We start from the raw sequence: 23,664 nt of genomic DNA on the forward strand, positions 1-23,664 counted from the left end.
TTAGACATCTTCACCCTCTCTCGATTCCACCCCAGGAAGGCCCTTTGTTACCACCTGCCTAGATTGGTTCAGTAGTCTCCCGATGAATCTTGCTCACTTTTTCCCTCCTCTTTTTCCCCCTTCTTCATGCTCTGCTGCCTGAATAATCCTCCTTTTGAATTAAAGAAAGGGAAATTCTATTAATTTTGAAGGATCAGTATGAAAGCATTTGTTTTTAATTCAACAATTTGTAAATCGAGGGAAACATTGAATACTTATATTTTAATCTCTCCCTGGCTGGCTGAGAATAGTTTATAAATGAATCACGTACTATTGCAAAAGCAGGAAAAAAATTCAGTATTAATGTCACCCTAACCACATGGTACCTTGGCTTCATGACTCAGGAAGGAGGAAGCAGACATTTGCCCATTGTTACTGCTACTACTGCTGCTGCTGCTGCTCCTTGATTAACAAGGAAGCAAGGGACATCTTAGTACAGTGGATAGAGCACTGACTTGAAGTTGGGGCATCTGCGTTCTAATCAAAACCCTGTGCTATTACACATGTGACTTTGTTCAATCATAATAACTTGTGTTTATATAGTATTTTAAGGTTCGCAGTACACTTTACAAACATCTCATTTTAACTTTATAATAAGCCTTGGAGGTAAGTACTATTATTTTTTTTTCTTTTTCTTTTCTTTTCTTTTTTTTTTTTTGGTGAGGCAATTGGGGTTAAGTGACTTGCCCAAGGTCACATGGCTAGTAAGTGTCAAGTGTGTGAGGCCAGATTTGAACTCAGGTGCTCCTGACTCCAAGTTAAGTACTATTATTAAAATGCCCATTATACAGATGAGGAAACTGAGGCTGAGATGGAATTAAGTGGCCCCATAACCACACAACTAGAAGTATCTGTTGGAATTTTAACTTAGACATTCTTTTTTTAAAATAATAAACATTTTTATCTATAGTTTGGGGTTCCAATTTTTATCCCTCTTTCCCTCCCTCCCCTCCCCCCTCCCCGAGTCAGCAAACAATCATATATGGGTTATACATGTATGATTATGTAAAACATACCATATTTGTCTTTTGTACAAGAAAAACTTGAATTAAAGGAAAAAAAGAAAGAAAGTGAAAATCGCATGCTTTCAGTCTAGATGTTCATCGATATCATTTCTTTCTTTGGAGGTGGATAGTATGTTTCTTCAGTATTCCTTTGGGATTGTCTTGGGATCATTGTATTGTTGAGTATAGTCAAGTCATTCACAGATCTTCATCAAACAATAGTGCTGTCCCTGTGTACAACATTCTCTTGGTTCTGCTCACTTCACAATTCATCATTTCATATGTCTTTCCAGGCCTTTCTGAAATCATCCTGCTTGTCATTTCTTATAGCACAATAACATTCCATCACCATCATATACCACAGTTTGTTTAACCATTCCCCAGTTGATGGGCATCCCTTTGATTTCTAATTCTTAGCCACCATAAAAAAAATTTTTTTTAAAGCTGCTATAAATCTTTTTGTACAAATGGGTCTTTTTCTCTTTTTGGGGATATGAACTTAGACTTTCTTGACTCCAAGTCCAGCTCTCTACATCTATGATCTTGAATGTGTGTTTGGGAGGTGGGGGGGGTGGAATAAAGGAGGTGGGCCTTTGGTGGTCTGCTACTAGACAGTAAGAGGACACACCCAGAGAAAAATGACTTGGAATCACTACTAGGGATGGAGACAATGCTATTTTAAATGTCATGAAACCTTATATTGCTTCTCTTCTTGCTTTTTTCCAGGTCCAAAACCTCAAGGAGGGTGTCAGTTACGTATTCCGGGTCCGAGCCTTAAACCAGGCAGGGGTCGGGAAACCTTCTGATATTGCTGGTCCTGTTGTGGCAGAAACCCGGCCAGGTTTGCTATCGGCTGCTCTTTCTGTTTTTCCAATCTTAAAGAAAGCCACCTTTGTATGAAAGAATTGGGAACTTAAAACTTACAACTTACTGTGCTCAATGCTGACTGAATAATTAACAAGTCTGCTTGTAAGCCAGTAAATGCATGAATACAGGCAGACCCTGGCAGGTGCAAAGCAGGCTTGGGAGGCTCTGTCCCAGTCCCCAGTGCTGGGTTTGTATCTCTATGAAGGAAAGTCTGGGGTCCTTTGGGGGTCCCTGGAGCAGCTGTTGTCATCACAGAAGGCTCTATGCCCCGACTGGTCACAAAGACACACAAAATTCCTGCCCAATCACAGGACAAACTCTGACTGCCCAAATAGCCTGCTCAGTCAATACATAAAAGCTGGGTTTAAGTACTTGCAGCTGCTGAGTTTTCCAAACAGCTGCTCTCAATGAATGACCTGGGAGCTGAGGCAGCGCTCACTCCCCAGCTCATTGTAATGCCTCTCCTAGAGTCTAGAAAGACATTCTCTCCCTTTTCTGGGTATTCTACGAAAGGAAAGCCACCGATTTGTTCTAGTGCACACGTGGTCATTTTGTGCCAAATAAACACTTGACAGTTAGGAGGGTGTTTTCTTGCCATTTGAAGCTGTTCGGGACTTGAAAACATCAAGCTTTTCTTTTCTTCTAAATAAGCTGTAATCATAGTTTTTATTTCATTCTTGTTTTATTTGGCTCTCATTTTTCTTAGAATGAATATGTAGAACGAAAAACACAATCCAGAGTGATCGCCTCAAATTAGACATTTTGGGAAACAGCAGATAAATTATCCACCATCTGAACTTAGTATAAAATAAAATTATAGAAAAAACCAATAACAATACAAAACTAAACAATGAGCAGTTGGGTTATTGTATTGAACCTATGTGTAATTTAAGCCATGGTGCAAGTTTGGGGCAGCTAGATGCCACAGTAGATATAGCACAAGGCCTTGGGTCAAGAAGACTTATCTTTCTGAGTTCAAATCCAGCCTCAGACACTTAACACGTACTAGCTGTGTGACCCTGGACAAGTCACTTAACCCTCATTGCCCTGTTTTAAAAAAAAGAAAAAGAAAATTAATTAATTCCCCATGTAGAAGTATGGGGTCAAGGGTATGACACCATTGTTAGACTAACAGATAGGAAATTTCCCTGACATATAATGAAACCAACCATTACTAAAAGTTTAAATAGTAACAACTGATGACAGACCAGTACTTTCTCCCTTTCCTATCTCAACTAATCAGGCCTCTTCTCCTTGGAGATGCTCAGAACACAGTTAGGTGTCAAATCCAAAAGCAAAGATACCAGGTTAGAGATTCTATCACTGTAAGCCTTCAACAGATTCCAATAAAAGAAAACTGAATTTATGATCCAGTAAAGCAAGCAATTCCTTAAAGTAGTGAGTTCCAAACTTTTCATCTGAAGAATACAAATGCATTTTAAAAATTTTCTCACCTGCCTGAATATTTGTCACCTCCCCCAGATAGAGAGATCATTCCTTGTTCCTTGAGAGCAAGGCTCCCATTTTCTATTTGTACCTCCAGTAAAATGCCTGGCATATAGTAGGTAATAACTAAATGCATTTTCATTCATTTATTCAGCAGGAGAAATTCTCAGGGCTGGCTGGTTGCACAGAGGATAGGCCAAGGATGACACAAGTGACTTCCTCACTGAAGCAATTTTGCTTTTAATGGAGCAACCACCAGTGGGCTCCTTGGCAAGTTTTGGGTTGCCCCAGCTTTGAAATTACTTAAAGAAGACCTTCTTGGGGCCATTTCATTACAAGGAAGAGATTGCCCTCAAGATTTTGTTATTATTCAGTCGTTTAAGTCGTGTTCACTTCTTAGTGACCCCATTGGGAGTTTTCTTGGCAAAGATACTGGAATGGTTTGCCATTGTCTTCTCCATTGGATTTCACAGATGAGGAAACTGGGGCAAACGGGGTTAAGAGACTTACCTAGGGTCACAGAGCTGGTGTCCTGACTCCAGGCCTGGCATTCTATCCACTAGGCCAGTCATTGGCAAATGAATAAATCTTTTCTCTCCACATCCAAGAGTGTCTGTAGCTACGGCTTTTCCCAAAGCACAGAAGGAAGGTATCTATGAGCACTAGAGAGGGCCACAGAATTTTCTTTGTTTACCACTGACTGAAAGCATAGAAATGAAAGCTAGAGTACCCAGAGACAAAAGTTCCTAACAGGAAGACGCATAGAAAGATCACTGAACTTGAAGTCAGAAAATCGGAGTTCAAATTCAAACTGGGCTGTTTAACTCCCTGTGTGACCTTGGCTAAGTTACATAACTTCTTTACAGCTACTTCCTCATCTATAAAATGAAGGAGTTGGACTAGTTAATCTCTAAGGTCCCTTCCAGCTCTAAATATCTGTGATCTAAAGTTCTTTACCAGTACTTACTCTGGTGTTAATTCTTTTCAAAAAACAATTTACTTAAAACCAAGGCTCTTGGTCTTTTTTATATCGTGGACCCCTTTGGCAATCTGGTGAAGTCCCTTCTCAGAATGTTTTAAAATGGATAATGGGACACAATAAAATAGAGATTAATCAACATGCCAACAAGCATTTATTAAGCACTTACTGTGAGCTAGACATCACAAAGGATACCAATTATACTGATATAAATATGCAATTTTTTTCATCCAAGTTCAAATACTCCCTATAATCTAACATCAGATCCTTAGGGGCTCCATAGACCTCAGGTTAAGAACCCCTGCTCTATCTACACAATGGCCCTAGAATTCACAAATGCATGAATATGGAGTTGGCAGGGACCTTTGAAGTCATACATTGGAACCCCCTCATTTTACAGATAAAGAAACAGAGGCAGATGGGATGAAATGACTTTGCCAAGGCCACACAGTTATTGAGTATCAGAGCCAGGATTTGAACCCAGATCATTTAAGAGTTAAGCACTGGGCAGCTAGGTGGCACAGTGGATAGAGCACCGGCCCTGGAGTCAGGAGTACCTGAGTTCAAATCCGGCCTCAGACACTTAACACTTACTAGCTGTGTGACCCGGGGCAAGTCACTTAACCCCAATTGCCTCACTAAAAAAAAATTTAAAAAAAAAAAAAGAGTTAAGCACTCTTTTTACTACCCCTCACTCAAGAGCTATATGGGATGGGCATCAGAAATTGGGGGTTGCAAGGTCCACTTATATTCAACTTAATTCAATACAACAAGCATTGGTGAAGTGCCTACTATGGTCCAAGACCGTGTTAGGTGCAAGGGAAACAAAACAAAACTAATGATCCCTGCAGTGTGGCATAGTGGATAGAGAATCTGCCTTACATTCAAGAAGACCTGGGTCCTGCCTCTGATACACACTAGCTCTGTGACTATCACTTAACTTCTCTGGGGCATCAGGAAAACTTTTCTATAGGAGGTGACTCTTGATTTGATCCTTGAAAGAAGCTAAATAATTCTGAGATGCAAAGGTGAGGAGGGAGTGCTTTAACTCTAAAGATATTTACAAGGTATACTAATCTTTTTTTTTTTAATTTTTATTTATTTTTTTTCAGGGCAATGAGGGTTAAGTGACTTGCCCAGGGTCACACAGCTAGTAAGTGTCAATGTCTGAGGCTGGATTTGAACTCAGGTCCTCCTGAATCCAAGGCCGGTGCTTTATCCACTGTGCCACCTAGCTGCCCCAAGGTATACTAATCTTACAGTTAGTAAAATTTTTCTGGTTGTAGAAGCCAAGCCTTCATGTTGCTGGAAAATACGAAGGGATTTCTCACTTATTCTTGTTGCCTCTGTGGCCTTGGTCAGGTGGCTTGACCTTCTGAGCCTCTACTTCCTCATCTGTAAAATGAAGGGATTGGATTAGATATGAGTGGTAATCAAAGTAATCTGGGGGTGCCTAAGTGTCCCCCAGATCCCCAGACAGGGGGACCATGAGGTCAAAATTATTTTCATAATAATACTAGGATTTAATTTTCTAATATGATAAATAGATGTAAGCTACACAAACAAAAGCTCTTTCAGGGCAACTGGGTAGCACAGTGGATAGAGCTGCAGGCTTAGAATTGAGAAGACTCATCTTCCTGAGTTCAAATCTGTCATCAGATATTTATAAGCTGTGTGACCCCGGGTAAGTCACTTAATCCTCTTTGCCTCAGTTTTCTCATCTGTAAAATGAGCTGGAGAAGGAAATGGCAAAACCACTCTAGTATCTATGCCAAGAAAACCCCAAATGGGATCATAAAGAATTAGAAATGACTGAGCAGGGGGCAGCTAGATGGCACAGTGGATAGAGTACTGGCCCTGGAGTCAGGAGGACCTGAGTTCAAATGTGACCTCAGACACCTAACACTTACTAGCTGTGTGACCCTAGGCAAGACACTTAACCCCAATTGCCTCACCAAAAAAAAAGAAAGAAAGAAAGAAAGAAAGAAAGAAAGAAAGAAAGAAAGAAAGAAAGAAAGAAAGAAAGAAATGACTGAGCAACGATAATTTTAAGAGAATAAAAAGGTCCTGAAACCAAAACATTTGAGAACTTATATATGAAACTGCTGAAAGAATACTGGATGTATATAATCAGAGGACCTGGGATCAAATCCTTTACTTAACCAGTTGCATAACCTTGGACAAGTCATTTCATCTTTCTTGGCCTCAGTTTCCACACCTGTAAGATCAATGATCTTTAGCATCCTTGACCTCTGAGTTCTACAATTTTCAGATAGAAATGGGTTATTTTATCTTAAGACAGTGCCAAAATGAAAGTCAGTGACCTGCTTTAAAGTTCAGTTTCCAATTTAAAAAAGAATCGTCTCTTGAGAACTGTTATTGAGATTCAGACTGAAAACAAACCTTATCATGTAATGGCAAACCCCAAACACACCTCACCAGACACCTAAACTGTAATTCTAATTAAATGGAAAGTTACCCGAACCTGCTGTAGCTGCTGGCATTTCGGATCTTGGTCTAGTCAGGAAACTTGCAAAGGGATTTAACACAGACATTTCTATGCATATTAATCACGCTAGTAACAGAGATCCCAAACAGCAAGATGAAAAATGTCCTGCTTTAGCAAGAAATCCATAACTTAGTAAAGATTATTCAACCGCTAAGATAAAAGTGATTTTGTGCTGCTCTAGAAATGCCTAACAGTGATGCTCTTCTTATCTGACTTTTTAAAACAGTATTTGTCATTCATGAGCTCACATGATACAGGACTATCCAGAAAGCCTTAGGCATGAATGACCTTGACTTGGACTTGCTGAGTGGGCCAGTTGCCTTCCCTCTCTTTTGTGGTGACTGAGTATACCTCAACCTTGGGATTCAGCTCTCTTGGCCTCTGGGGAAACAATGTTAAGAGTATAAGAGAGTGGGGCAGCTAGGTGGCGCAGTGGATAGAGCACCGGCCCTGGATTCAGGAGGACCTGAGTTCAAATCCCGCCTCAGACACTTGACAATTACTAGCTGTGTGACCCTGGGCAAGTCACTTAACCCCAATTGCCTCACCAAAAAACAACAACAAAAGAGTATAAGAGAGGGGTAGCTAAGTGGCGCAGTGTGGATAGGAGCAACCTGGCACCCTGGAGTCAGGAGTAGCTGAGTTCAAATCTGACCTCAGACACTTGACACATACTAGCTGTGTGACCCTGGGCAAGTCACTCAACTCCAAATGCCTCACTAAAAAAAAAAAAAAAAAAAAAGAGTATAAGAGAGGGTGGGCAGCTAGGTGGCGCAGTGGATAGAGCACTGGCCCTGGAGTCAGGAAGAACTGAATTCAAATCCAGCCTCGGACACTTGACACATACTAGCTGTGTGACCCTGGGCAAGTCACTTAACCCCAATTGCTTCACCAAAAAAGAAAAAAAGAGTATAAGAGGGATGGATGCAGAGTAACACCACTATGAGAAAAGCATAACCATTGATTTAGAGCTAACAAGGATGCTAGAGATCACTGAGCCCAGCCCCTTGCTTTTACAGGTGAAGAAACTGAGGCCAAGAAAGATGAAATAACTTGCCCATGCTTACACAACTGGTTAAGTAAAACAGATGGGAATTGATCCCCAATCCTCTGATTATATACCCAGTATTCTTGCTGCAGCTTGATATGTATTCCTTAGCAATGGTGGATCAGTAACCCTGTCTATATGGGAGGGTCTTCATGACCTATTCCAGGCCCAGCGCTCTATCCAATGTACCTACCACTGAACTGCCCATGATGGGTGACATTTTGTTGTAAAAGTCAGTTTTGGGGGCAGCTAGGTGGCGCAGTGGATAGAGCACCGGCCCTGGATTCAGGAGTACCTGAGTTCAAATCCGGCCTCAGACACTTAACACTTACTAGCTGTGTGACCCTGGGCAAGTCACTAAACCCCAATTGCCTCACTAAAAAATAAAAAAAAATAAAAAAATAAAAAATAAAAAAAAGTCAGTTTTGGTCTACCAAATCAAATGCTTTTTTAAAAAAAATCAACACATGATAATCATGATGGTATCTCCCTGTTTCAATTAATTGTGAGATGGTAAAGATGCAATCTACTCCTGGATACCATTTGGGAAAGCCTACTTGTTGAAGATGCCCCTGAATTAAATATATAAATGACTCATAAAGATTTTGTATAAATGAGAATAAGCAAATAGTAGTTAAGAAATTCTCTTGCTCAACTTTTTCACTGTTAATGGAGATCTGAAATTATTTCCATACCTTTTGTATTTTCAGTGTCTTTCAGTTATCTTTTGTATCGGTCCCTCAATTCCCCCACAACTTGTATCACCTCTGGCATGGGTCTCTTCTATGCTCGCTTGGTCTAATGCAGCTGCTTTTCCTGTTTTTATGTCTGTTTTGTGCCATTTTAATCTCCTCTATAAGCATATTTGAGACTGTGATATTAGGGTCCAAGTATAGTGGTTACACCATCCCATTCATCTAATTCTCTACTCCTCTGATCTAAGTTCTGAGAAGTCTTATAAACAGACAGAAGTCTAAGGAATAAGACCCATACAAAGTCTTTTCCTATCAGTTAAAATCAAATGCTAAATGTGGAGAAGTTTATTAGGTTGGCCATATGGAATGACCAAAGCTCAGCTTAAGGAGCACTATCTAATGTGGGATTTCTTCTTTTGTCTATGGTAAAGACTTTAAACATTCATCAGACATCCCTTATGAATAAATGAGCTATTCTTCTCTTAGTTCTTGAATTTTTTTAAAGTAAAGCCAAAATTCTTGATTCCATTTTGCTTGAACCTCATCTCTGAAGTGATGTCTTTTTTCTTTGGAGTTTATAGATGATTCCACTTTCATTAATCATCACCTATCCTCTGTTGCTTTCGAAGTTATCTTCACAAAGCATTTCCTCAAACTAGTTCCTTCCTTCCTTTTTTTTTTTTTTTTTAGGCAATGGGGGTTAAGTGACTTGCCCACGGTCACACAGCTAGTAAGTGTCAAGTGTCTGAGGCCGGATTTGAACTCAGGTACTCCTGAATCCAGGGCCGGTGCTTTAACCACTGCGCCATCTAGCTGCCCCTCCTTCCTTTTTTTAAAAAATTTTTTTATTTTTGGTGAGGCAATTGGGGTTAAGTGACTTGCCTAGGGTCACACAGCTAGTAAGTGTTAAGTGTCTGAGGCCGGATTTGAACTCAGGTCCTCCTGACTCCAGGGCCAGTGCTCTATCCACTGCGCCACCTAGCTGCCCCAGTTCCTTCCTTTCTAAAGGGTTGTGTAACACTTTGGCTAGAGTCACATTTGAAAAATAAAACATTCCCTGGGTTATTCATCATTATTAAGACAAGAATTGCTATAAAATATTCTAATGACCTATGTCACTCTCCAAACTACTGCCACATTGGGACCTGTTATTATAAAAGGAATGGAAGTTCAAGAAGAGAGCAACAGGATATATGTATGAATTTGGAAAACTATAATGTTAAGCTTCAGTGCTGGAGCCCATGGAACAGAGAGCTTACATACAGTTGAAACTTGTTGTGTTCAATATTTTAAATTCTCTAGCCAAAACCAGGCCTTAGGTTGATTTTGAGACACTGCTAATAGTTAGCCATAATTCAGCCAATTCCAACTCAAAAATACTGTGATGGCTGCTTAGTAACCCAAGAAACAAGCTTATCATCTTCTTAAGTACTAACTTGTCTCAACCCAGCACATTCCATGAGTCATAATGTCCTTGAAGTAGATGCTTCCCATTCCACTCAGCTTGAAGTAGTCAGTAATAAGCTTGATTGGAGGATTTTTATACTCAAGTTTCAAATTGTTTACAAGTCTCCCCTACAATCTTTAGAATTGTGTGCTTGCATTTATCCACATCTGACTAAAGTTTAGCACATTTTAATTTTTTTCTAAATAGTATTTAATTTTTTTCTAATTACATGTAAAGATAGTTTTCAACATTCATTTTTGTAAGATTTTGAGTTCCAAATTTTTCTCCTCCCCTTCCCCAAAACAGCAAGCAATCCAATATAGTTTATATATGTACAATCATGTTAAACATATTTCCACATTAGTCATGTTGTGAAAGAAGAATCAGAACAAAAGGGGAAAACAACAGGAAAGAAAAAATAAAACAAATAAACAAAAAAAGTAAAAATACTATGCTTCAATCTGCATTTAGACTCAATAGCTCTTTTTCTGGATGTGGAGAGCATTGTCCATCATGAGTCTTTTGGAATTGTCTTGTATCATTGTGTTGCTGAGAAGACAAAGTCTTACAGTTGATCATTGTACAATGTTGCTGTTACTGTGTACAATGTTCTGGTTCTGCTCACTTCACTCAACATCAGTTCATATAAGTCTTCCCAAGTTTTTTTCTGAAATCTGTCTACTCATCTTTTCTAATAGCATAATAGTATTCCATTACATTCAGATACCACAACTTGTTTAGCCATTCCCCAATTGATGGATATCCTCCCAATTTCCAATTCTTTGCCATCACAAAATATTTTTGTACATGTGGGTCCTTTTCCCTTTTTTTATGATCTCTTTGGGATATAGACCTAGTAGTGATATTACTGGTTCAAAATGTATGCACAGCTTTATAGCCCTTTGGGCATAATTCCAAATTGCTCCCCAGAATGGTTGGATCAGTCACAATTCCACCAAAAATGCATTAGTGTACCAATTTTCCCACATCTTCTCCAACATTTATCATTTTCCTTTTTTGTCATATTAGCCAGTCTAATAGTTGTAATGTGGTACCTCTGAATAGTTTTAATTTGCATTTCTCTAATCAATAGTTATTGAAACTTTTTGTCATATAACTATAAATAGCTTTAATTTCTTCATCAGAAAACTGCCTGTTCATATCCTTCGACCATTTCTCAACTGGGAAATTACTTATATTCTTATAAATTTGATTTAGTTCTCTATATAATTGAGAAATGAGGCCTTTATCAGAAACATTGGCTATAAAAATTGTTTCCCAGCTTTGAGTTTAGCACATTTTTGGTGAAACCAAATTTTTAAAGATAAAAGTTGTAATCCCTTTTGCTTCCTTTTCAAAATGGTAGTGTAGCTTTTTCTTTTCTTGGTGGAGAGATGGGAGTTGTTGTTGTTTTGTTCTCTGTTTCTCGAAGAGCGACCATGGAGGTGATGTTATGATTTTCATGAGTTTCGATTTAAGTGACGGGCAAGGCTGTGCAAAATCTACCAACCTTGTCTCTCTCCTCCAGAGCCATCTGGGTGCCAGTGGCAAATTCAGAAGACTGAAGATGGCCCCAGATATTTAAGGCAATTGGGGTTAAGTGACTTGCCCAGGGTCAGACAGCTAGTGTCTGAGGTGAGATTTGAACTCAGGTGCTCTCTACCTACTGTGCCACTTAGCTGCCCCAGAGAGATGGGAAACTATGATGAGTGCAGAAGGTTGCATACATTATTAGACACATTTGCAATGAGAACAGATTTTGCTTAACTTTTTAAAGACTTTAATACCCACTATTGGTTTTTTTTTTAATATAATAATCAATTCCCTACATGTTCTTGATGAAGCAATCCTGTGTTATGGTAAAGAGCCACATGATAATTGGGCCTTATAATAGACCTCAGTTTTTCTTTTAACTTTGCATTTTCCTATAAAGTTTTCAAAGCTTTTCAATATAGTAAAATCTCAGCTATCTTCAGATTTCAAAAAAATGAGTTAATCTACCATCCAAGAAGCATTTACTAGAGGGCTACTATGTACCAGTCACTATGCTAGGCACAGGAGAGATAAATACAAAAATGAAGCAGCCCTCAAGGGGCTTACATTCTATTAGAGAAAAAAAAGCCATGTACACATACAAATACATATTTTTAAAAAGCATAGGGACAGTTAGGTGGCACAGTGGATAGAGCACTGGCCCTGGATTCAGGAGGACCTGAGTTCAAATCCGGCCTCGGACCCTTGACACTTACTAGCTGTGTGACCCTGGGCAAGTCACTTAACACCAGTTGCCTCACCAAAAAAAAAAAAAAAGCATAAAAGGGCAGCTAGGTGGTGCAGTGGATAAAGCACCGGCCCTGGATTCATGAGTACCTGAGTTCAAATCTGGCCTCAGACACTTGACACTTACTAGCTGCGTGACCCTGGGCAAGTCACTTAACCCCCATTGCCCTGCCAAAAAAAAAAAAAAAGAGAAATGATAAGCAGATAGACTTCAGCAAGTCACTTAACCCTTATTGCCCTGAAAAAAAAAAATAAGCATAAAGTAATTTTGAGAGAGAGCACTTGTTGGTGGGGGGGAGGGAGGTGGGACAGTTAAGGAGGTATCCAGAAAGGTTAAATAACTATGTATTCTAGAGGAAAGGAGAATTTATCTATTCCCTTGAAGCACCCCAAGTTTTTTTTTACTTTGATCATTGTGAATTTTAAGATAGCATCTTTAAAATGTATTATACTTTTCTGCCTTCTTAAAAAGAGTATATGAAACATAATTTGACTTTCTTTTTTTAAATAATAATAAACATTTTTATTTAGAGTTTTGAGTTCCAAATTCTATCCCTCCTTCCCTCCCTCCCTTCCCCCATCCCTCAGGCAGTAAGCAATCACGTATAGGTTATACATGTGCAATTATGTAAAACATTAACATATTAATCATTTTGTATAAGAAAACTTGAATAAAAGGAAAAATGTAATGAAAGAAAGTGAAAAAATAGCATGCTTCAATCTGTGTTTAATCAATATTAGTTCTTTCTTTGGAGGTGGATAGTATGCTGCATCATTGGTCCTTCGGGATTGTCTTGGATCATTGTATTGCTGAGAATAGTTGTCATTCACGGTTAATCTGACTTTTTCTTATGACTCAAGATCATCATTATCAATACGAATTATTGTCTTGTGCTGTGATAGAATAATGCACTTGAGACCAACTGACGGTTTATGGACTTCTTGTGTCTGTACCAAATGGCCATAGATATCTGTGCTTTTGCTTTTTTAGAGGGTTTTTTCTTGTTTCCTCCTTTGTTGTCAGGTATCATTTTATTTGCTGCATATGGTATGCCCACTAGAGCAAACCTCTTGAATTTTGTCTGTTTCTGGATTTGAGTGGACCTTGGAAATTCAATGACTTAACTTTCCAGAATTATCTCTAAATCAGAATAATAAGCCTCTGGGTGAGATCCTAGGAGCTCAAATGGGTTGTCTTGAGTGGTCAGTGACCATTTTGCTTACTTCCTACTTCTTGACTGTGTTCTAGAAAGGTGATGTTGCCAAATAGCCAAGTTCCAGACAAATGGAATAAATAAGCACACAATAAATAGGGAGGAAAGTCAACTAAAATGTTCTGATTCCTTTGGTTTTGGTACTCCCTTAGTTGTTGAATAAACAGGCACTTCTCTTTAGTAAAAATAAGTTGCTGGGGCAGCTAGGTGGCGCAATGGATAAAGCACCGGCCCTGGATTCAGGAGGACCTGAGTTCAAATGTGGCCTCAGACACTTGACACTTACTAGCTGTATGACTCTGGGCAAGTCACTTAACCCTCATTGCCCTGCCAAAAAAAAAAAAAAAGTTGCTGAGCCTTAAACAGTATTTCTTTTAAGGCTTTAAATCAAACTCTTAGGGTAACAAGCAACACATATCCAATTGATTTAGTTTAGTTCCTTCTTGTTTAGGTCTACAAAACATAACATCTATACAAAGAAGTGATTAGGGTGCCCAGGCTGCCACTGCTTCCATCCGAAGTGTATACAAACAGCCAATTAAGGATTTAGTCTGGCTTTTGCCATTGTTCTTTCCATCTTCTCACACCACAAAGTACAGTGGAATCAAAGGATGCATTCCCTCTATGACTCAACCATGCTAAATGTGTCTGGTAACACTTCCTGGACCACAATGTGCCAAAGAGTGAGCTATTTTAAGATTTTTAAGCTCTAGCTGTAGGTTCCAAACGTTTATTGATGAGGGTTAGTGGGAGCTATGAAGAACAAAATGAAGTCTGGCCTCATTTGTTGAAGCTATTTTTAAAAATTATGTGTGGGAGGGCAGCTGGGTGGCGCAGTGGATAAAGCACTGGTCTTGGATTCAGGAGGACCTGAGTTCAAATCTGGCCTCAGACACTTGACACTTACTAGCTGTGTGACCCTGGGCAAGTCACTTAACCCCCATTGCCCTGCACACACACAAAAATTATATTTTATGATCTTAAATTGTTTAAGATCTTATAGATATAAATACAGCTCCCTCCCAAAACTGTAACCAAGGTGATATGACCAGTGTTTTGTCTCTGGACCTTGAAATTTAGAGGATGCTTACTGCACTTGTATTTCTTCAGCAGGGGCAAACAACTGAATTTAGGAAATAATTAAAAAGAATAATTAATTATAATAGGAAGCTCACAGACAGCTCACTTTCTCCTTTCCCTTTCTTCCTCCCTTGCATGGCCTCTTCCTGCTTCTTCCCTTCACTGTGTATATGAATCTCTTTCTCTTAGACCCATATTCTCTCTCCTACCCTCAGCTGGATTTTTCTTAAATTTTTTATTTGAGTGGACCTTCCCTACTCCTTGTTCAAATGTACATTTTATGGTCCTCACTCTTGGAGCCAGAATGGCTAATTATGATTCTGCTCCTTCTACCCTGGCTACTTACCTCTAGTTTTCCTGCTGTTTTATTTCCTAGTAAGTTCCCTTATTTATTTCTCCTTCCTCCTTTCCACTTCTTCTTTCTTTCCTTCCTTCCTTCCTTCCTTTCTTCCTTTCCCTTCCTCTCTTTCCCTAATTAGAGCACAAGGCTAATAAGACTAAAGTCACAGATCTGATCCCTGTGTAAACCAACTCTATTTTGTTTCATGGCCAAAAGTAAATCTGTGACATTGATCACAAAGAGGCCTGAATGTAAGAGTATAGATAGTTCCCCATGAATCCCACACTATTGGAAATGTCATCTCAGAATACAAACATACAGTTTATTTAAAGTACATTTTATTTAAATTTTAGTTTAGTTAAATTTAGTAACAGATGAGCCAATCACCAGGGAATAGACATTGGGGTTCTTTCCTTATACAAGATCAAAGAGTCTGAGGCATCACCAATCCAAAATCACAATAAAGGGTACTTATTTGATTGATTCCAGTAGAAAGTAGCAATGTACCCCCTTTTTTTTGTCTTATAGGAACCAAAGAGATTGTTGTCAATGTTGATGATGATGGAGTCATTTCACTGAACTTTGAATGTGATCAGAAGTCTGCAGACTCTAAACTCATCTGGTCCAAGGATTATGTACCAGTCGAAGATTCTCCTCGACTGGAAGTTGATGCCAAAGGCAATAAGTAAGAAATGTTTCATCAGCAATAGTGGTTTCTTCCTTACTTTCTTTTGTGATGACTTTGGCAGAAGGAAATGAAACTTAGACACTTTTCACAGAATTGTCAAAGCTCATACTTCAGTATTTCAAGGATTTTATCATTTCAGTGCCCTGAGTACATTCATCACCAATTCAGACTATTGTAGACTACAAGTTAGTAGACTCTATCATAGTTGCTATGACTGAAAAAAATTCATCACCTCATGGCTGTTTTCTGGTGATGAGTATCTCAAAACATAAAGAAGAGGACAGAACTCAAAACCAATATAAATGTTAAAGGATGCTGATTATAAAAATGGGCCATATTTGTATATAAGTACCTCCATATATATTTTTCCCATTGGTAATGTCAGATAAAATTTTGATTGGTGTTGTTGGAAGAACAGTAACCTTAGGAGTCCACTCCTGACTGCCATTTAATAACTATAACATTACAGATGTCACTTAATTTATTTGAAACTCCATTGCCTTATCTGTAAAATGGAGATAATAATACTATACCAGATTATTATGAAGAAAGTACTTTATCAGTTAGAAAATATTACATAAATGGCAATTATTATTGAATAAGAATTTTTAAGGACTCCTATTAATGCTAAAGATGTTGGGTCTAAGAAAGTTTCTCTATCAGAGAGAATATAGTATAGTAGAATAGTTGGTCCTGAATCGCCCAGTAATTCCTTATATGACCCTTGAGAAGTCACAAACTCTCTGGATCTCACTTCTTAAATCTTTAAAATTAGTGGATTGAGGGGCAGCTGGGTGGCACAGCGGATAGAGCACTGGCCCTGGAGTCAGGAGTACCTGAGTTCAAATGTGGCCTCAGACACTTAACACTTACTAGCTGTGTGACCCTGGGCAAGTCACTTAACCCCAATTGCCTCACTAAAAAAAAAAAAGAGTGGATTGAACAAGATACTTGCTAAGATCCTTTCCATGTCTAAAATTCTATGATCTCCCATTTTGGCTTTTATATTTTGCCTAAGTTTTGACATTCTATGAGGCCATGACTATTACATAATTAATGTTTTAAATAATAAAGCTAAATCAAAGTTTTAAAATATATGTGTATGGATATACATATATAAATATATACATACACATATACTCATGCATTGTATTCATACATACATACATACACACACATTCATGCATGCATACCTTTATAGGGAGATGCTAAAACCATAAAATCTGGTCAGCAATATATTTTTCAAACATAAAATCAAAAAGTACTTGGAAAAAGGCTCAATATATCTTCCCCAAAAGTTAATTTGACTAGAAATGCTTTTCCCTCAAATGCTTGCACACTCCCAATGACATTTTACATTTGTGGATTTTTTTTTCTCAGTTAGAAAATATAATGTACTTAATTTTTTCAAGATCTGCTTTTATGACTTCCTGTTCCATTCAATGTTTTATTTTTCAAGGACTAAAGCTACTTTTAAAGACCTTGGAATAGATGACTTGGGATTTTACTCCTGTGATGTCACAGACACTGATGGAATTGCTGCAAGCTTTAATAGATGAAGAGGGTAAGTGTAAGCTGTCCATCAATATCTGGGGAAATGATACAGTGCAAAGAGTGTTGGATTCAAAGTTCAAGAAATTCTATCACTTAATATCTATGTGTGACCTTGGGAAGTTATGTAACCTCTGTGGGTCTTATTGTAAAATGACGGGGCTGGATTTGGTGGGCATGCTGGAAACAGGTCATACCAACTTAAGAAGCTGATTATTAAAATTTCAGTATGATCATTTATACCTCAGAAATTGCTCGGATACTACTGATTTACTGTTATTGATTGCCTCGACTTAAGGAAAGTGATGGACAGGGGCAGCCTAGGTGGCACAGCGGATAGAGCACTGGCCTGGAGTCAGGAGTACCTGAGTCAATTGTGGCCTCAGACACTTGACACTTACTGTGTGACCCCTGGGCAAGTCACTAATCCCCATTGCCCCCACAAAAAAAAAAAGGAAAGGAAAGGAAGGAAAAGAAAGTGATGGATAAAATGTTAATAAGGAAGGCTACCTTAAAAGTGTATTTTCTCACCAAAAATAAAAAAGTGTGTGCTATGAGTACATTTTTAATAGAGCAGATTGTTAAACATTTACCAGCATATCTCTGGATTAAATGATCCCTAACATCCCTCCCATCTCTAAATCCTATGATTTCTAATATTTAATTGCCATTTTTGTATTATGCAAAAGATCAGATTGAACATTTCATGTAGCCAAAAGAGTGCTGGACTAGAAACCAGAACACCTGGGCACAAACAACATCTTCTGTTTCATGTGTGCCATGTAGACAAGCAATCTCTCTGAAGACCTAAGTTTTGTCATTGTAAAATGAATATGATAGAATTTGCTCTATGATAATGTATGTGAAACATCTTTGAACCCGTATTATTATTAAGTATTAACAATTCTCTTTTTTCTTTCTTTTCCCAGAGATGAAACGTTTACTTGCTCTCAGTCAAGAACACAAATTCCCAAGTGAGTATCACCTCCCCCTAACCCTAACCTTAACTGTAACCCTATGGTGAGCTAGTAGCATTGATGGTGCTGATAGAAATGGATGATTTGGGAACCATGATGAGACATACATTTTGGCAGTAACAGATGTATCATTTTAGTAGCACTTCTAGTAAATTAAAAAATCATATGTTTGCAATTAATAATAAGTTTCTCCAAAGGTAACTGAGATGCTGATGTAGTAAATGTTTCCTTTAGTCTACTTAGCACCCAAGTGGCTCTCATTATGGAGCTATAAGATCTGATGATGAAATGAATTTTAATATAATCAAATTAATCACTGGTTTATGGTTTTTTTTGTTTTTGTTTTTTTTTTTTAGTGAGGCAGTTGGAGTTAAGTGACTTGCCCAGGGTCACACAGCTAGTAAGTGTTAAGTGTCTGAGGCCGGATTTGAACCCAGATACTCCTGACTCCAGGGCCGGTGCTCTATCTACTGCGCCACCTAGCTGCCCCTGAAATGAATTTTTTTTAATCTAAATATTTTGATATCATGTCCCTGTCACTTTCTTCAGATATGTTCATTCCTATGTATCCATGGAGAGGCAGTATGAATGAGGTCATGCATGGTTAAAGGACTGGCCTTGAAGTTAGCAATCTATAGGTGGTCAATAAGCATTTATTAAATACCTGGCAAGCAGCTAGGTGGCACAGTGGATAGACCACCAGGCCCAAAGTAGGCAAGATCCTAGGTTCAAATTTTGCCTTGAATACTTACTATCATGTGATCCTGGGCAAGTCATTTAATCTCTTTTCTGCCTCAGTTTCCTCAACCGTAATAAATGAGGATAATAATAGCACCATTCCTCTCAAGGTGGTTGTGAGGATCAAATGAGATATTAATTTAATTATACATTATATAACTTTATATTATTATTATATTAATTATAATACTTATATAATTATAATTTATATAATATAATTATAAATTATATACTTATTAAAAATTATAATTATAAATTATATTAGACTGTGCCTGACACATAGTAGGTACTTAATAAAGGCTTGTTCCCTTCCCCCGTACCCCATACAAAGTAAATAAAACAAGGAAGGCCTGTCTTCAAGTCTTACCTGCAACACAAACTAGCTGTATGACTATGATCAAGTTACTTAACCTTTGGTGCCCAGGTAATTCTTCAAATTATAGGTTACAGATCGATGTTGCTGAGGTTGCAGTTCAGTGGAGGAAGTTTCCACGCTGGGATTTCCCCACACTGATGAAATCACAGGCAAGAGCCAAAACAATGTTTTCCTGCCCAAACTGAATTCTTTTTAAATAGTCTGACTTTGGAACTAAATGAAAACCCAGGGAAGGAGGTTTTCTCACTTTCAGACACCCTCAAAACTAGTCTTTGCCTGTTTACACATAAGGAAAGTTAATTAGACAAACTGGTCAAGGAAAGGGGTATAGAGGGTCTGTATAGTCAAGTTGGTTCATCTGATACATAGGTCCTAGCTCCTCTCATGACTTCTAGCACCCTTCTCTAGTGACCCTCTTACATGAAAGATGAGATGCCCCAGCTAAGTGTCAGGAGTATATAATAAGCCTGTAAGGACACTCTGAAGCTGCATTGACCTAAAGCATCTTTTGCCATTAACATTCATTAGCTAAGACACAGTAAAAACCTGTGGAAAGTTACTCCCCAGGACTTGTGTTAAAACAGTAAAATAGGAACTAATGCAATGTTGTTATAAATATGATCCTTGCAAAACTCAGAGGTTTCCTCTGCATTCCACATGTTAAAAACATAGCCTGCCTCTTTTAAAGGTCCAACTCTGCGTAACTTTAAAGAACTCCAAATTTTGTCTGCTCCATTAATGTCACTGAGAGACTAATAGTGAGAATCTATATAACAGGACTAAGGAAATTCTGATAGGAAGTTCCTCCCTATAAAACCATTGGAAAAAAATGTTATCAGTTTTTCATAGATAAAATTTGAAGGGAAAAAAGTGATGTTTTATAGTTGCCTTTTGTTTGCAGATGAAGCTCAAAGTATTAGGTCTGACTACTGGGTCTCTGCCACTGACTCCCTGTTTGACCTTGGGTTAAGTCAAGTCAACGAGCAATTTATTAAGTGCCTCCATGTTTCTAGGCATATGCTAAGTACTAGGGATTCCAAAAGAAAAAATTCCAATAGGCAAAAGATAGTAACCATTCATGAGGAACTCACAGTCTGATGGGGAAGACAACGTACAAAAAATTGTGTACTGAAAAGTTCTAAACAGGATAAATTGAAGGTAATCAATAGAAGAGAAGCCCAATGAATGGGGGGAGGGGCGGAATCTAGTAACTCATTTAACCTCTTCATCACAGTATCCTTGTCTAGAAAGTAGGATTTATAATGTTTGGTCCTATATACCTTATAAAGACCTGACAGGAATTAGTATAATATTGTTCATGAGCTTAAAAAAAGATACTGAGTAAATTTAAGAAAGAGTCCAAATCTTCCCCTTGTTGGGGAGAGGAAAATTATCAGAAAACCTTGTGGCTGGGACCAGCCTATTCTTTCATTCCAAGGGGTCTGAAGACATGTTGGAAGGCTGAAAATGTGTGGGGATGGTAACTTGTACTTGGGTTCCCATCTCGCACTAAATCAAGTGAGGATGAGTCAGTTATGTACCTGTAATTTGTTAATAACGAAGTAGAATCCGAGAAATAGTTATAGCCAACTTTCAGTTATTTGTGGAACCAGAAGGGGCAGCAATATCACTCAACCAAATTAAATGATCAATCAGTAAACACTGATTGAGTAGCAATGTCATTTACATTTGGCTATAACAATGGAGAAGAAAAAAAATGAGGGCATAGCAGATCGTGAGTCAGTCCTGAGTTAGGGATCTGTGAATATATCTGATGATTGTTAAATCATTAATAAAAATAGAATTGATCAAGGAATTAATTGAGGGATTTTGGGGGCAGTGAGGAATGGATGAAAAGCCTATGATTTTAGGAGACTATGCAGTGAGATAAGTGACTTTTTAATTTTTTATATGTTGTTTTGGGGAGACAGAGAAATGAACTTGAAAATTGTGTAGGTCAGGGGACCAAACATCATGATTTGTGTAACGATTGGAATGACACCACCTGCTGGAGACTTACTGTAGAAGAGTTCCACCCATGAAGCGAAGGTCTTTGAGGGCAAGACCAGGAGTCTTTTCTTTGGCATCAGGAAGTGACGTTGGGTAGTGGGAGGAAGAAGGAAGAGACTGGCGCTCTGTCTCGGGCTCTTTCCTCTAGACTCTGGCGGAGAAGGGAGCTAGAAATGTGCTCTCCCTTTAATAGATAGGAATCTAGGCCTTTCTCTCTCTCTTTACCAAATTCTTATTCTCCTTAATAAATGCTTAAAAGCCTAACTCTTGCTAAAGCTTATAATTTATTGGCGACCACTCATTAGATATTTTAGACAGACTAGCTAGAATTTTAGTCCTTAACATTTGTAATCATTAAGTCCATAGAAAGTTAATGTGTCTATCTAATAATATAAGGTTCAGTGCAGGTATCTATTTGTGACAGTAGAAGTTTCCTCATTGCTAGTTCCCTATAAGAATGAAATCATAGGTCTGATCATCCAAAAAGATATATATATATCTATATCTATATATCTGTAGAAAGCAAACATCAGTTCCTCAATCCAAAGGAAGCTATTTAGTAACCCTTTGAAGTAGCCTCTGTTAAATAAAAGCTTGTTGGGGCAGCTAGGTGGTACAGTGGATAAGGTACTGGCCCTGGATTCAGGAGGACCTGAATTCAAATCTGCCCTCAGACACTTGACACTTTCTAGCTGTGTGACCCTGGGCAAGTCACTTAACCCTCATTGCCCTCCCCCCCAAAATGAAACAAAAACATAAATAAAAGCTTGAAATCTTTTTATTTTCATTTCTAATATTAGGGTAATGCTCTTTAATGATTGTAGAGCATGGAAATTAGGTTAATACATTTGTATTTCAAGAGACCTGATGGTAGGGCATAAATGACACACTCAACTTTAACCTCTTGTAAATGCTGACTAATGGTAACTAAATTATTTTTAAAGCTACAGTTAGTTGTTAAATGACAGATACTTGGCACAGTGGATAGATGCTGAGTCTGGAATCAGGAAGATCCAAGTTCAAATATTGCCTCAAACACTTACTAGCTTTTTGACCCTGGACAAGTCACTAGACCACTATTTGCCTCACTTTCCTCATCTATAAAATGAGGATAATAGTAAACACTTACCTCCCAGGGTTGTTGTGAGGATCACATGAAATATTTGTAAAGCCCTTTGCAAACCTTAAAGCACTAAGTGCTGGATGTTGTTATGATTTCTTATGGAATATAACGAATCCTGGAAGTCCATTCTGCTAAAATGCCAAGTAATTCAATAAATTCTTCAGTCTAGAAATTTTTAAAAAATCAATTCAGAAACCTCTAAACCAGTCTCTCGGGAATGCAGATTTGTAGAAAAGCATAGGAACATGTATATTGTTCAGTTTAGACTTGTGTTTCCTACTTACGCAAAATAAACAGAAGTGAAAGTAAAGCAACATCATTTGCAGGAATTCTGGAGCCCAGAAAGTGGAACTGGTGGTCAGTGCCCCTGGTGATAGCTTTAGCTAATAGAACAGTTGTGGACATGGATGCCCTCTCATTGACCAGTCACTTAATAGCTGTGGTGCTGGTTCAAATTCGAATCTGCCTGAGGTGTTAAGAAGAGTAGGGCTGAGAGCAAGCCAGAAAAAGCAAACATTTAAGGCTAAAATTAGACACATTTTCATGTATATCTTGTGACATCGGCTACAGTGGGCAGAGGGGCAGGATGGGTGAATTTGTGTCTGTTTTCCAGGGTGATCTGTGCAGATAGAGAGAGGCAGTCCATTATAATGGATAGAGCCTGGAAGAATTGGCTTCAAGTATTGTCCCTGATACAAATCATCTGTGTAACTTTGGGCAAGTCATTTAATCTCTCCAAGCAATTGTCCAAGACTTTAAACTACAAATGAGTTGTGTTCTGCTTTAGTGTAGGGCACTTTTATAATGAGCATTCACCCAAATGATGAATTCATACATCTGGACTATGCAAAAATAAATGTATATATCTTTGTGGGTATCTGCATAAAGTCCAAAATGTGAATGGGCTTTAGTTATTACATCAAAGATTAAAAAGATTCTAGGTGGGGGCAGCTAGGTGGCACAATGCATAAAGCACCGGCCCTGGATTCAGTAGGACCTGAGTTCAGATCAGGACTCAGACACTTGACACTTACTAGCTGTGTGACCCTGGGCAAGTCACTTAGCCCTCATTGCCCCAAGGTGTGTGTGGGGGGGAGATTCTAGGTGTATAAATGTATGCATGTATGTGTGTATACATGTACATACATATATGTGCATGTGTATGTACATGTATATGCAGATATTTATACTTACTATTACACATGTATACAGCAAGTAAGAATCATTTGGAGGAGAAAAGGGTAATTATGACC

At 38.3% G+C, this 23,664-nt stretch overlaps 1 protein-coding gene across 1 annotated transcript in view; it reads left to right on the plus strand.

Moving 5' to 3' along the window:
- MYOM1 (myomesin 1) overlaps positions 1-23,664 on the plus strand; it is a 188,538-nt gene that overhangs the window by 132,620 nt on the left and 32,254 nt on the right. Inside the window, 5 exon segments of the mRNA XM_043976239.1 lie at positions 1,770-1,884; positions 15,477-15,633; positions 17,096-17,182; positions 17,184-17,200; positions 18,117-18,161. Coding sequence (XP_043832174.1) covers positions 1,770-1,884; positions 15,477-15,633; positions 17,096-17,182; positions 17,184-17,200; positions 18,117-18,161 — 421 coding nt within the window.

Source organism: Dromiciops gliroides, chromosome 1 (genome assembly GCF_019393635.1).
Source record: "Dromiciops gliroides isolate mDroGli1 chromosome 1, mDroGli1.pri, whole genome shotgun sequence".
Lineage (NCBI taxonomy): Eukaryota > Metazoa > Chordata > Mammalia > Microbiotheria > Microbiotheriidae > Dromiciops > Dromiciops gliroides.